The 13,600-nt window shown below is 42.1% G+C and overlaps 2 protein-coding genes across 3 annotated transcripts in view; both read right to left on the reverse strand.

Moving 5' to 3' along the window:
* traf5 (Tnf receptor-associated factor 5) overlaps nt 1–1,851 on the reverse strand; it is an 11,180-nt gene extending 9,329 nt beyond the window's left edge. The window contains exon 1 of the mRNA XM_026360080.1: nt 1,810–1,851. The gene's annotated coding sequence lies outside the window, so the exon portion shown is untranslated. The remainder of the gene's footprint in view (nt 1–1,809) is intronic.
* Nucleotides 1,852–2,201: 350 nt separating this feature from the next.
* Nucleotides 2,202–13,189, reverse strand: rcor3 (REST corepressor 3). Of its 2 annotated transcripts, XM_026360077.1 has the most exons (12): nt 12,917–13,189; nt 12,756–12,812; nt 11,397–11,474; nt 11,258–11,310; nt 10,140–10,301; nt 9,340–9,464; nt 8,416–8,494; nt 7,962–8,177; nt 6,420–6,497; nt 6,119–6,176; nt 5,443–5,687; nt 2,202–5,027 (listed from the first exon to the last, which is right to left on the reverse strand). In XM_026360077.1, the coding sequence occupies exons 1-12, from the start codon at nt 13,038–13,040 to the stop codon at nt 4,659–4,661; spliced, it is 1,644 nt and encodes a 547-aa protein (XP_026215862.1). In that variant the 5' UTR covers nt 13,041–13,189; the 3' UTR covers nt 2,202–4,658. The 2 variants fall into 2 exon arrangements, with proteins under 2 accessions (XP_026215862.1, XP_026215863.1); XM_026360078.1 differs by lacking the exons at nt 11,258–11,310; nt 11,397–11,474; nt 12,756–12,812; nt 12,917–13,189 and adding an exon at nt 11,220–11,242.
* Between the last annotated feature and the right edge of the window lie 411 nt (nt 13,190–13,600).

The raw sequence follows: 13,600 nt of genomic DNA on the forward strand, positions 1-13,600 counted from the left end.
CACTCTCACGCACTAACGCTCACTCTCACGCACTCTCACGCACTAACGCTCACTCTCACTCACTCTCACGCACTCTCACGCACTAACACTCACTCTCACGCACTAACGCTCACTCTCACGCACTAACGCTCACTCTCACGCACTAACGCTCACTCTCACGCACTAACACGCACTAACGCTCACTCTCACGCACTCTCACGCACTAACATGCACTAACACTCACTCTCACGCACTAACACTCACTCTCACGCACTAACACTCACTCTCACGCACTAACACTCACTCTCACGCACTCTCACGCACTAACGCTCACTCTCACGCACTCTCACGCACTAACGCTCACTCTCACTCACTCTCACGCACTAACGCTCACTCTCACGCACTAACACTCACTCTCACGCACTAACGCTCACTCTCACGCACTAACACTCACTCTCACGCACTAACACTCACTCTCACGCACTAACACTCACTCTCACGCACTCTCACGCACTAACGCTCACTCTCACGCACTCTCACGCACTAACACTCACTCTCACTCACTCTCACGCACTCTCACGCACTAACACTCACTCTCACGCACTAACGCTCACTCTCACGCACTAACGCTCACTCTCACGCACTAACGCTCACTCTCACGCACTAACGCTCACTCTCACGCACTAACACTCACTCTCACGCACTAACGCTCACTCTCACGCACTAACGCTCACTCTCACGCACTAACGCTCACTCTCACGCACTAACGCTCACTCTCACGCACTCTCACGCACTCTCACGCACTAACGCTCACTCTCACGCACTCTCACGCACTAACACTCACTCTCACGCACTCTCACGCACTAACACTCACTCTCACGCACTAACACTCACTCTCACGCACTAACACTCACTCTCACGCACTAACGCTCACTCTCACGCACTAACGCTCACTCTCACGCACTAACGCTCACTCTCACGCACTAACACGCACTAACGCTCACTCTCACGCACTCTCACGCACTAACACTCACTCTCACGCACTAACACGCACTAACACTCACTCTCACGCACTAACACTCACTCTCACGCACTAACACGCACTAACACTCACTCTCACGCACTAACACGCACTAACACTCACTCTCACGCACTAACACTCACTCTCACGCACTCTCACGCACTCTCACGCGCTCTCACGCACTAACACTCACTCTCACGCACTAACACTCACTCTCACGCACTCTCACGCACTAACACTCACTCTCACGCACTAACACTCACTCTCACGCACTCTCACGCACTCTCACGCACTAACACTCACTCTCACGCACTCTCACGCACTAACGCTCACTCTCACCCACTCTCACGCACTAACACTCACTAACGCTCACTCTCACGCACTAACACTCACTCTCACGCACTCTCACCCACTCTCACGCACTCTCACGCACTCTCAGTCCCTCGGTCTGATCACCCACTGACAACGTGCTGTGGATGAAGCAGGACCTTCTCGTCCCACTCGGGGAATCCCCGCTGCTGTCGTCGTTTTTTCTCATCTCAACTCAACTTCTCCGCTTTCATCGCAGCTTTATCTCATTCAAATCCACTAAACAGCAGCTCAACATCCGAACTCGGATCTTTTTTAGCCTCGGTTCCACTCGGAGCTTCTTTACTTTCAGTTTCCTCTCTGACACTGACGGTTCTGACAACGCTCAGTTTGATGTCGTCTGATTTTCTGACCTCGGTGAATAAAAGCCCTAAAAGCAGCTGAGCTCCACCCTGAGGGCTCCACCTGCTCCACCTGATCGATGACTGTTGGATCTTTACCTGTGATCGATGCAGCAGCAGCAGCAGCAGCAGCAGCAGCAGCAGAGGAGGAAACTCACAGTGCAGGAAGTGACTTAACAACAACCTGCTCAGGCCCCCAGGCTGAAAACTTCAGACATGAATGAAGGAAATAAAGTGCAGCTAAAAGGCAGTAACCAGTGTTTAAATACTTAAATACAGAAGTATTCTACTGTCTAAAGTGAAATATCTTTATAAAAGTTCTCCACATGTGGTGGAAGTTTTCCTTTCCACTACTCATGGAAAGTACCAACACCACACTGAAAATACTTCATTACAAGAAAAAGACCTGTGTTCAAAACGGAAATAATACATGGTTACATCTGTAAAACAGTAGTAATAATTATTCAAATAATCAAGAACAAAAACAGTCAGATGGTACAAATGTAGTTTTTAATGAGAACGAGAGAGAGAGAGAGAGAGAGAGAGAGAGAGAGAGAGAGATCTCAGCAGCTTCGTCTCTACATCCATATTTTACTGTAACTCAAAGGACCCGATGATGATTTCAGTTACATTTAATGCTGTGATACACGTTTGTCCAAAAAGCATTAAGAGCACTTTCACAATATTTTCTTTACACCAAATCCAAACTCGTAGCACCAGGAAGAGGAATCGATGTTCGACAAAGAACCAACAGCTACTCTAAGAAAATGAAACTGGACAACAGAACAATGAGGAGACATTTCTACAGACACCGACGGTGGAGGTGAAGGTGAAGCATCAAAACTGACTGTGACGCTGTTCCACAGCTCATCGGATGGACAGCAGGTTACAAATGATTCACCAAACTGTAAAATGTTGGTGTCTAACGCTACTCTACACAACACTGAGGCTTCCAGGTCAATGTCACAAACATCGTGACTGTCAGAGCGAATTTAACACTGGTTACAAAACGTGTTGGGTGACAACAAATCACATCATCTGAGATCTGCACAGGGTGAGATTCACTGTTTCTACTCATCATTAAAAACCACCCATCACCACAAATACTCACTGGAGTATGTGGATTAATCTTCCGTTGAAAATAGTTGTAAACACACTTCCTCCTGCTTCTTTGATAAAAAATACACTGACCAGCTGTTTTAGTAAATGACTTTAGTTTTAAAATAAAACTATCCGTCTGTGAGGTGTTTGAAGATTTGCTGGGAGCTGAGGGCCTTGGAGCTGTGAGCTACAGACGGGTCAGGGAAGTCAGAAAGTCTTGAGAGACGGACTAAAGGCCTGTTCACAGTATCACGGAAAAGGTCAGTGTAGTATTCACCCCCCAAGTCTCCGGGGGCGCTGTACTACTGTACTATACGGCGCCTCCTTAGCTAAAATACTAATGATGCGAGCAGCAGATCACAATGTTTCAGAGACTATCTACTTGCCACTATTTCACCAACTAAATCAGTAATCTGGACGATAGTTTTTATAGCATTTTTAAACTTTAGAATTAGCATTTTATTATTTAAGACTTGAGGAGAATCATGCAACATCAGCGTTTTCACCACAGCAGCAGAACAGCTCTGTGGTTGTTGGTCTGAACTATCTCAACTACTGAACTGATTATCATGAAATGAAACGTTTGATAAATCCTTTCAAACATTTTCCTTCCCCTTTATTAGCATCATCATGCTAACATGCTGATGCTAAATTAGCTTACAGCAGCTTGACACAGGTTCTACTATGATTGTAGATTCAGTCTTTATGTATTTAGTGCAGTTTATTAGTGTGCTGTCACACCTTTAGTCCGTTTGAATAGAACTTGAGTTCATTTTTCCTCTTGGTTCGTTTCATCTCATATGAACACAGAAATCACACTCACTGCAGATCAAGACAACTGCACCACAACCCTGTAAAAGAGGTAACTGTCCAGGATACTGGATTATTTGTAGATTTAAATGATTTTGTTTGTGTGCCCAAATCTTGCTGTAGGATGATTTAAAGACAAATGTGGAGTCACGAGGAGGTGCAGTGCAGGTGGGTGGATGGATGTGCAAATGATGCAACGTAGCATAACAAACTATGAGGACGACCAACCCCTGTAGTTAACCTGCATCATGAAATTATCTCTCTCCTCCTACAGAAACAGCAGCAACAACATGTTAGAAAACACAGGATCTTCTTCATGTATTTACTTTTCTGTTCCCACAGCAGAAAAACTGAACTATCAGCGATCAATAAGTGGAGAGGACATTATTTCATGGTTTGAAGTGACACATTTTGGTACACTTGGATTTTTCTCTGTGTGGAAAAAAAAACAAACCAAGAGGAAAATGTGATAATTTTGCAAACGCACTAAGGTGTAACAATTGTTAAACAAGTGTTGATGTGCGTAATTTTGTATGTGGTTAATGCAGTTATGTCCTAATAGAGGCAAAGGGGACCAAAGACTGAGCCCTGTGGAACACCACGCCTAATGATCTTTAGTTGTGAGTGAAAAGGCTCAGATTAAATATTCCAAACACTATCTTTGACAGACAGCTAAAACTTAATGACTTAAAGTCAAATCTCCTTTACAAAGTAAAGATGTTTAAACCAGGTGTCCATCAATTAGCAGGAATGCTGGCTGTAAGTCCTGTGGGAAACATCAACCCCAAACACATTGTTCATCATAAAATTTTAAAATTAATATCAACTTTGATATTAATTTGATAAGACATAATATGACACTGACATTTTGTACGAGGGAACAAAACTGATCAGAAGCTGTAAAAATTAGTGTTTGGAAGCATAAATTCAGTCTTAATTTTTCCACAGGACCTGAACGCAGCAGCCTTGCAGAGCGCTTTAGACTGATGTTAAACATTTTCTTTCTTCTGTCATTTCGACAGAAACTCGGATGTTTGTTAGTGGAGGGAGGAAGATGAGGCCGTCTCTGATTGGTGGATGATGAGGCCAGATGCCTGCTGGGTGGAGCTTGAGCCTGACCCCATCAGGGTCATGGGAGCAGGAGGGCGGGGGTTAAGACGAGGTGGCAAAGGGTTGGAAGGGCGGATAAGGGGTGGGGGCTGTTGCAGGGTGGGGCGTGGCTGCAGGAAGCGGGCTTGCTGTTGGAGGGGCGGGGGCTGGCGGTGCAGGGAGGGCGTAGCTGGGAGGGAAGGCCGCAGGAGGGGAGGAGGCTGGTGCAGGGAGGAGGAGGCGCTGGATGTCACCGCAGTCGGAGCTAAAGACGAAGAAGACGCAGCCGGAGACGCACCTGAGGAGGTCACCTGACCCTGCAGAGAGGAGAGGGCAGGGCCAAGATTACTTTCACTGAAAGTACAAAAATATTTAGCTACGTATATATTTAGTTTACTTTAAGCTGAAAAACATTTGTATTAGTTAATTTTAACTCTGTCGGTCCTTGAAAGCAGTTCCCAATCTTCAGTCTTCAGTTGTCAGATCATCAGAAAAAACAAACAAATGTATGTTCGTGCTTTGTTTCTTTTCGTTCGTTTGTTTTTGTTCAGGACTTGACTCGAACACAACAATCCAATATGTACAGTCTTCAGTCTTTGACTTTAAAGGAGGGACAAGCTGAACAAATTGCTAACCACTGCTGATAAAGTTAAATATGCGCAGCTTGTTGCATTGCTTTATTTGGTCTGCTTATTATATTAGATATTTAGCATGTGAAGTAAAATTTCTCACCTCCTCGTCCTCTTCGTCTGTGCTTTTCCCTGATGGAGTGGTGGAGCTGTTCTTCCCCTCCTCTCCAGAAGTGGTGCTGTCTCCGTTGGGAGCCCGTGTCCCCTGCTCAGCCTCCCACTCCTGTAGCACCTCCTCCAGGTTGAACCTCCGCCGGTAGTTCACAAAGAAGTTCTTCACCTGACCCACAGTCTTGTTTCCGATGACGTCTGCGATGGCCTGGAAGTCTTTTCCATATTTTCGGACACCTGAAGAATCACAGGTTACAGCCATGACACAGATTATTAACCTCCCACCAAAATGCACAACCAGCTTGTCTCAAACCATGTCTTTGCTGCTGAGCAGGTAGTTGACGGTGAGATTAAGGTTGATATATTTTCTATATTTTATATTGTATACAGTTTTTTAGACTGACACTTGTCTTATCGTGTCCTCAGCCTCTTGATTTACCCCCCAACAGTATCACTATAGGTGCTAACTATAGGCAGCACTACTATCCCTAAATAATATAAAAGCGGAGTCACTTTGTTTCACACTGTCATAGCCACACTGATTCATAGCCACAGCACAGTGAAAACAGTGTCCACCGTCCTGAACACCTTCTGTTAAAGTACATGGCTTCCTGCAGTCTCTGGACCTGTTCCCTGGTTCCCTGTTACTACAAAGTGATGCAGCTCACCTTGTACAGCGAGGAGCTGCTCGTCTGTGGTCCAGCGAGCGTTCACCTTCTGGTTACACTGCAAGATTAAACATGAGAGATAGAGTGGTTGGAACTGACAGTCATAAACTCATTAAGATACTCCTTCATTAACAACAGAATGTATAAAGTGAGTGTGCACATATTGTTGTAGTGATAGGACAGAAAAGACGAGTGTCGTAGAGCTTTGTACTTAAAACTTCATGAGGCTTCACACACCATCACCATAAACATCACACCGTTCTTATGAGGTGAAGAAATACGAACTCCAGTGTGTTCGTACCTCAGGGAGCCTGAACTCATCGATCCCAGACTCCAACATGTGTTTCAGTCCACTGTTCATCTGTTTGGCATTCTGCACCTGAACACACCACAAACACTCAGGTGACTTAAACTTCTTTAATTGTGAATGAAACATGGTTGAACACTGTCCAGGTATCACCACCAGGTGACGCTGCAGCCCAGGCTGATTTGAATTTTTGACGGGCATTACACAGGACGACTATTTCCTACTGCTGGGTCTTTTACCTGAATTCAAACATTTTTCTCACCTGTGAGAAAAACACGTTTAGCTAGTTCACAGCTGACTTTATTTCTGTAGCTCCAGTGATGATTCCTGAATGTTCGGTGAGTTGTTTAAACAGCAGTTTTTTTACATGTATGCTTATACATTCAACATGCTAATATCAAGATGTTGATGTTAGCATGCTAATACAAAGACCAGTTAGTGTGTTCTTACTTTTTATTGTACTGATAAATTTGTGTCCTCAGTAACGTTTCCTGGACTTTTGCTCATATCAAACAATTGTTCTTAGCAGATTTTTTAACTTGATAGATGATAGAAAAGCTTCTGTGCTGACGCTGTTTGATTAGCAATATCAGCACCACACAGCACAGAGCTTTACTTATATATTTTTTATAATCTAAAAAAAAATATAAATAAAAAAATATATAAAGAAAAATATATAAAGAAAAAAATATATAAAAAAATATATATATAAATAAAAAATATATAAAGAAAAATATATAAAGAAAAAAAATATAAAGAAAAATATATAAATAAAAAAATATATAAATAAAAAATATATAAAGAAAAATATATAAAGAAAAAAAAATATAAAGAAAAATATATAAATAAAAAAATATATAAAGAAAAAATATATAAAGAAAAATATATAAAGAAAAAAATATATATTTTTATATTTGATTTTTATCTGACACTTTTATCAAAAGTAAGGTACGAAGTAAATATCTAAACCAAGGAGACGAGGTAAAGAGCTCTAGAAAGAGCTGCTTCAGTTACATGGAGTTTTTTTTAAGGTATCACTCAGTTTTAGCCACTACTTTTGTTAAAATGTGTAAATGCAGTGAGAAAACACCTCCTTTAAATGCTGCAGGTGACCAGTGGAAAACATTTACAATTTAAGTCTCAACCACACATTTTTTGTTGTTTCCAGTCTGGAATAATGAGTCCAGAGAGATTCCAGCTGATGTTTCTTACTGACACAAGAAAGAAGAACAGAATATAAATACTTGGTTGGTTGAACAGCTCAGGTTTAAGAAAATACTGAAACACTTCCAGGAACTAATACTGCCATGGAGTCAGTCAGTTAGCTTTGGGCAACACACGTGGTGCTAACAGAAAAAACTGAAGTCTGAAAGCGGATTGGGATCTCTGAGAAACGCCTGGAACTCAACCCTGTGGTTCAGCTCTGGACATTTATATTTCAGGTCAATAATATAAAATCTTATTTTTAATTCTCCATTTATTTTCAGTCTTCTCACCAGCAGGATGACAGAGGAGAAGAGCTGCAGCACCTCCTACCTGTCTCTTTAGGGACACCAGCTCCATGTCCAGCTGACGGAGGAGAGTGTTGGCAGCAGAGGCGCTGCAGGATACGGCCACCACATCCTCCTGGGTCAGGTACATGCCTTTGGGGGGTCGGCAGCGGGAACGCTGGTGGTGTCGGTGCTGCAGGGTCTGGTGCTCTCGCCGACCCAGAGCCACTTTAGAGCCCACCACCATCGGCTCCACCTGGTTCTGAAGGTGAGAGAATAAACAGAGGGACAAGCTGATAAAATGTTCCATCAATGAATACTATTCATAGTGCAAGAAGTAAAACATAATTCATGAAAACTACTTCAAGTACACAAACGCAGATGCTTTGAGATACGTTAGGAATTCTCAGTAATTTAAATGTCATCTTCCATTTTTCCTTTTTCGTCAATCAGTAAAGGCAGCAGTACACATTCCTCCATGGATGGTACTTTGCATGTACCTCTTTCTTAGTCTCCTTGCTGGGGTCGTAGTCGCTGTCGTTGGCTTCAATGGGATTAGCTTCCTCCATCTCCTCGTCACTATGGCAACGAAGACAAGCCAACATTCATTTAACATGTCAGCGAATGTTGTCATATATCAAACCAATGAAGAAGAACAGGACACAGATCAGAATCCAAGTTCTATTTAGAGTAGAATTAATCCTTTTTGTCCACTAAACCCTGATCTGAAACACATTTGATAATCAAATAACAATTTCTTCATTATTCTAAAATAAAAAGGCCCAAATTCTCAGTCATGCTGTGTTTTTATTATTTTTGAATTTCTGTAGCGTTTGGATTCGTGTTCACACAGAACTTAAAGATACGTCTCTGACAAACTGCGATGTAGGTTGGAGTTTTTTTTACACATCAACCAACAATAAAGCAGCAAAACACAGAACTCTTATGCAACATAATCAAAGTATAATGTGTATTAAACCACTAAAAATACACATTTATTTACAACTACTAATGTTTCTGCTATTTTGGTAAAGAACTCAATGGAGCTTTATCACCATCTAATGGTCAAACCAACAAACTACAACCAGCTAAAGAATTCAGAAAGAATATGACAGCAGACTGACTGGGATGAGAAGCCATGCTCTCTCTCCTTTTTTTCTGTTTGTGTTTCTGAAACTGATCCACAAAATAATTTATTTGTTTAGACACAGATCACAACAGAAACGTCCTGTCCTTGTCATCCACATGCTTGTGCATGAATAGCAGTTTTTGTGTTGACCTGACTTAATAAACTGGCATCTTGTGCATTTCTGTGTTTAACTGAGGAACCGACTTTAAGAAAAAACCCAAAGTAAAGCAGGTAGTTTTAAATCTCTCTGACGCCCTGAGAGTTTCAGGTGTCAACACTGGTCGGTAACTTGTACCTGTCGTCATGATTGCTCCTGTTGGCCAGTTTCCGAGCCTGTCGGTCCATCAGACTCGTTCTGGAGCGAGTCTTCTTCCAGGAGTAGTAGTACTTCACCAGACTGGAGATGGATTTGTCCGGTAACTGAAACACAGTAGTTAAAGTGTTAAACTTTAACAAACATGTATGGAGACACATGGAGTCATCTGGATGAAGTCTTGGCCCGAAGGGCACTAAAGGTTTGTAAACCATGTTAAAACTGCAAAAATAGAACTATGATCTGCTTCAAATAGCGAAAAGTATCAGCTCTAAAGTACAAAATCAATTTATGAATCAATGTTTTAGCAGCTTTTTACCGTTATAGTTGTTTGAGCTGCAGCTACTTTGAACTACTCCATAGACAGCTGGTTAGTTTAGACCAGTGGTTCCCGACCTAAGGCTGGATCCGTCCAAAGGGCCACTAAATAAATCGGTTGTCATCAGAAGATAAACGGTAGAGAAGAAAACTCTGGCGCACATTGTTTTTGTGAATAGAAGATTTGTGACCCCCTACAGTCTCAGAGTAATTGAAATTAAACCATGAGAGAGGCTGGTTTAATGTAAGAATTCTCAAAATGAAAAGGTCGGGAACCACTGGTTTAATCTTTACCAACGAGTCTTTCTCTAAGTAACTTGTAGCTTCAGCTGTCAAATACGTGTAGTGGAGCAGAAATCTAAATTACAGGGAATTGTACTTAAGAGCAGCAGTAGTAGATTTTCACCACTGGCTCTGTGGCTATAGTGTCATGATAATATCTTTTTGCTGACTCAGGTGATTACCATCTGCTGGATACGGTGGAAGCTCTTTCCGTGAAAGCTGAAGGCCTGTTCAAACAGCACCTTGTCCTCCACCGTCCACTCGTCTGGAAATGGGGTGAAGTTTGGTAAGTCAGCCAGAGACTTCTCGATGTTGTGTTTGTGCCAGAAGAGCATGCCGAGAGCCTGGATGGACACAGAAAAGGTTAAACCCAGGCACGTGTGTCTGGTGTCACACAGCTGAATGACTGAGACAGTGGTTCCTTAAACACTGTGACGTCATTCCCGCTGGAAATGATCAGTCGCTCTCAGTCTGACTCCCACTCGTCTGGTTTATGTGATCATTGTGTAAATCCCAAACACAGGAGCCAGTGCTCAGTTTCAAACCAGTATTTTGGCAGTGGAAGAACCAACTTATTCTTAGTCTAGAACCAAAAACTGCTTCATCAGGATATAGAAACTGGCCTTTTTGTCACTGACGAGATCAACTAAAGTTTTGTTATATGGATAAAAATCATTGCATTATTTATCAAATTTGTTTAACAGCACAGTAACTGATACCAGTGTAGTTGATGCTAGTTAGCCAGCTAAAGGCTAAAGCTAACAAAGGCAGTTATCAACACCTCCAGCATTAACAAGGTTCAAAACATCACCATCCATAAAGATCCCAACTAGCAGCCTAAATGTGTTGGACCAGTAGGGTTCGGATGCCAGTGTAGACTTGTAAAGTCAGAAGCAACAGTTGTGCAGAGACATTGCTGTGTTGTTTGGTGTTAGCGTTGCTTTGAAATCGGAGACGTATTCAGATGTAGATGTGGGTCTTTGTGGAAAAACCAAACCAGTTTTTGGAAGGTTTGCAAGATGAACCAAGTCTGAACCAGCACTAGCACAAAGTTCAGGGTGATTAACAAAAATCCAGGTGAATCGTGATGCATCTCTACAGGTCACATGACGATGTTCTCATCTGCTCATTGGTTAAAAGGCTCTGGGCCTGGAACCAGAACGTAAACACAGGATGAAGACCTGCTCTGTTGTGGATTGTTGAATTTTCCTATAAGAGAAAAGCTGCTATGTAACAAGAAGCAGCGTCACGTTTGTTCCCACCTATAACAACCAGACTGGTGTGGTGGGTTCAGACCCACCTGCTCCACGTTGTATCCGTGCTTCTCTTTGGCTATAGCAATGTATTCATCCACTGTGGAAGGAGAGGAAACAGGATGTTGATACAGTCTGATCTGAGGACTGTGTTTATAAAAAAAAAAAAAAAACACGTGGACTTACGTTTGGAGTCGACGATGCTGTGATACGGAGACCAGACCAGCATCCCTCCGTTGTCTTTATCAGAGTACTTATTGGAACCTGAATGTGGACACATCACAGATCAGTTTTTAAAAGTCCCGTCTGTCATTATCAGTTTGTGAACTGCATTATGGGAGATGAAGGAACAAGTTTTTTTGACTGACAGAGTTGTTGTTTTTTTTATCTGTCGCTAGTTGTGGACGTCGCACCAGACACTAAATCACTGCAGTGACCTTCTAATGATTCACTTTTTATATTGTTCTTTAGTCCTCCTGTTGTCGTTGACTCTGTAAAGTGAATAAATATTTTAAAAAATATTAATCTACCTACATATGGAAGTAAATATCTGAACTGAACTATTAAATATTGCAGGTCCACAGCTGGGTCCATTGTATTTATTAAAATCCTGACTTTTTCTTAATATTAATTATTTTTGGACTGTTTTTAAATGTTATGTTTTTTAATTGTCACAGAAATCATCTTAATAAATACATACTGTACCTCAGTACTGTACATCGAGCACATAGAAATACTGTGAATGGTTTATTAGTATCTGAACAGATGTTTAATTAGTTTGATTTCATTTTAATTTGTGTAGTTTTGTTAACAATTTGTAGCTAAATACATATAATTCCTATTGGTCCTCCCCTGTTCGTGGTAAACTGGTAAATTATCATTAATTACTGTTTTATTAATCAGATTAACATTATAAAACACAGTATAAGATGAACACTGTTGAACAGTATGAAAGTTATTCACATAATGATTAGATCAGTGTACTGAACAGTGTAAAGTTCAAATGAGCTGAACACATATTTTAGTATTTAAAGTATTTTTAAGGTGATACCTTTCTACTACACTAACATTTAGAATTCAGTGTTTTTAATTATCACAGTATTTCCACAGTGCAGTAACTTACTGATACTACTCACTGATGATCTGAGTACTTCTTTCAACGCAGTACTTAGTTTCTTTAGGAGTGAATATTACAGTTGTCGTTGCCTGCAGCGCTGGTATTAACTTGTAATATGTGAAATAAATATGAAGGAGAGATTAATCTGAATTAAATGTCACCAGTTGTCAGAGAGAAGTTTGGGGTAGCCTCGGTTCGTGAATCTCTTGCAGCCTTTTTGTTCATCTTATAACACCGTTAATCGTTATTAAAAACAGAGTCTGGGTGAAATCTGGTTGAAACCCTGCAGACACCGTCGGTTTCTCTCACCGACACCGTCGGTTTCTCTCACCGACACCGTCACATGAAGCAGCGGGTGTAGTTCCAGACTGAACCGTACGTGCACCGAGGCTACCACCGACACTCGGGTACAAACCAGCAGAACTCACCGGGGTCAAAATCGGGAATGTTCGCCTGATAATCGGCTCCGACCCGCATCCCCACATCTGCAAAACACGATCAAACGACACGGGACACGTTTTATTCCAACATGTCGCGTTCAATGCGCGACATACGGAGCGATAAGAGGCGTGTTCGAGGCTATACTCACCGTGTTCGTCGTCGCTGCCGCTTTCGTCTGAATAATGTCCGTTAGAGGCGTTGGACGGACTCTTGGTGCCGTTCGAGCGCCCTTTGCCCAGGTACTCCGAGCCTTTATCCATCATTCCCGGCATCGCAGCGCTCGAATTCACCGATTTTCTCGCCGCTGTGTCTGAAAATAAAATGTCAGCACGGAGCTGGAGGTTTTCTGCTGCAGTTCGCTCACTCGCCGCAGCTCCGTCAGTGTCGCTGTGGCGCTCTTCTCTTCGCCCTCGTCGCCTTTGCGTTAGTTTGAGGCGTCGGCACATCACGGAGAACAACCACGGAGCCTCGGAGGATGTTCCACAGCCGTTATTGAACACATTTTCCACGTGCAGGTGATTTTTACCGCTTTAAAGCCGGGACTTTGTGGGTCTAACCACGGCGGCGGAAGGCTTTTTACGCACCGTCGGGCGGCGGTGCAACTCCTGCTGCTGCGGAGCCTGTACCAGGAGATCCTTCCGCGAACACAAACTAATAAATTAAAAAATGAGATTCAACATAAATACTTAAATGTAATTAAATAAAAGAAAATAGTCTAAAAATATATAAAAAGTATAGAAATGTTGTCAAATTAGTCGTTTATGTAAATAATAAACGTTATAATTCATAATTACTGATGTAATTCATTATTCCAACATGACATTTGTTACAT

This window comes from Anabas testudineus, chromosome 1 (assembly GCF_900324465.2).
Source record: "Anabas testudineus chromosome 1, fAnaTes1.2, whole genome shotgun sequence".
NCBI classification, from domain to species: Eukaryota; Metazoa; Chordata; class Actinopteri; order Anabantiformes; family Anabantidae; genus Anabas; species Anabas testudineus.

Coding starts and splice junctions, on each gene's coding strand:
- rcor3 (XM_026360077.1), bottom strand. CDS start 13,040: ATGCCGGGAATGATGGATAAAGGCTCGGAGTACCTGGGCAAAGGGCGC. Junction 12,813..12,916: donor CGGCAGCGACGACGAACACG/GTGAGTATAGCC, acceptor CGTGTTTTGCAG/ATGTGGGGATGCGGGTCGGA. Junction 8,178..8,415: donor GCAAGGAGACTAAGAAAGAG/GTACATGCAAAG, acceptor TCTCACCTTCAG/AACCAGGTGGAGCCGATGGT.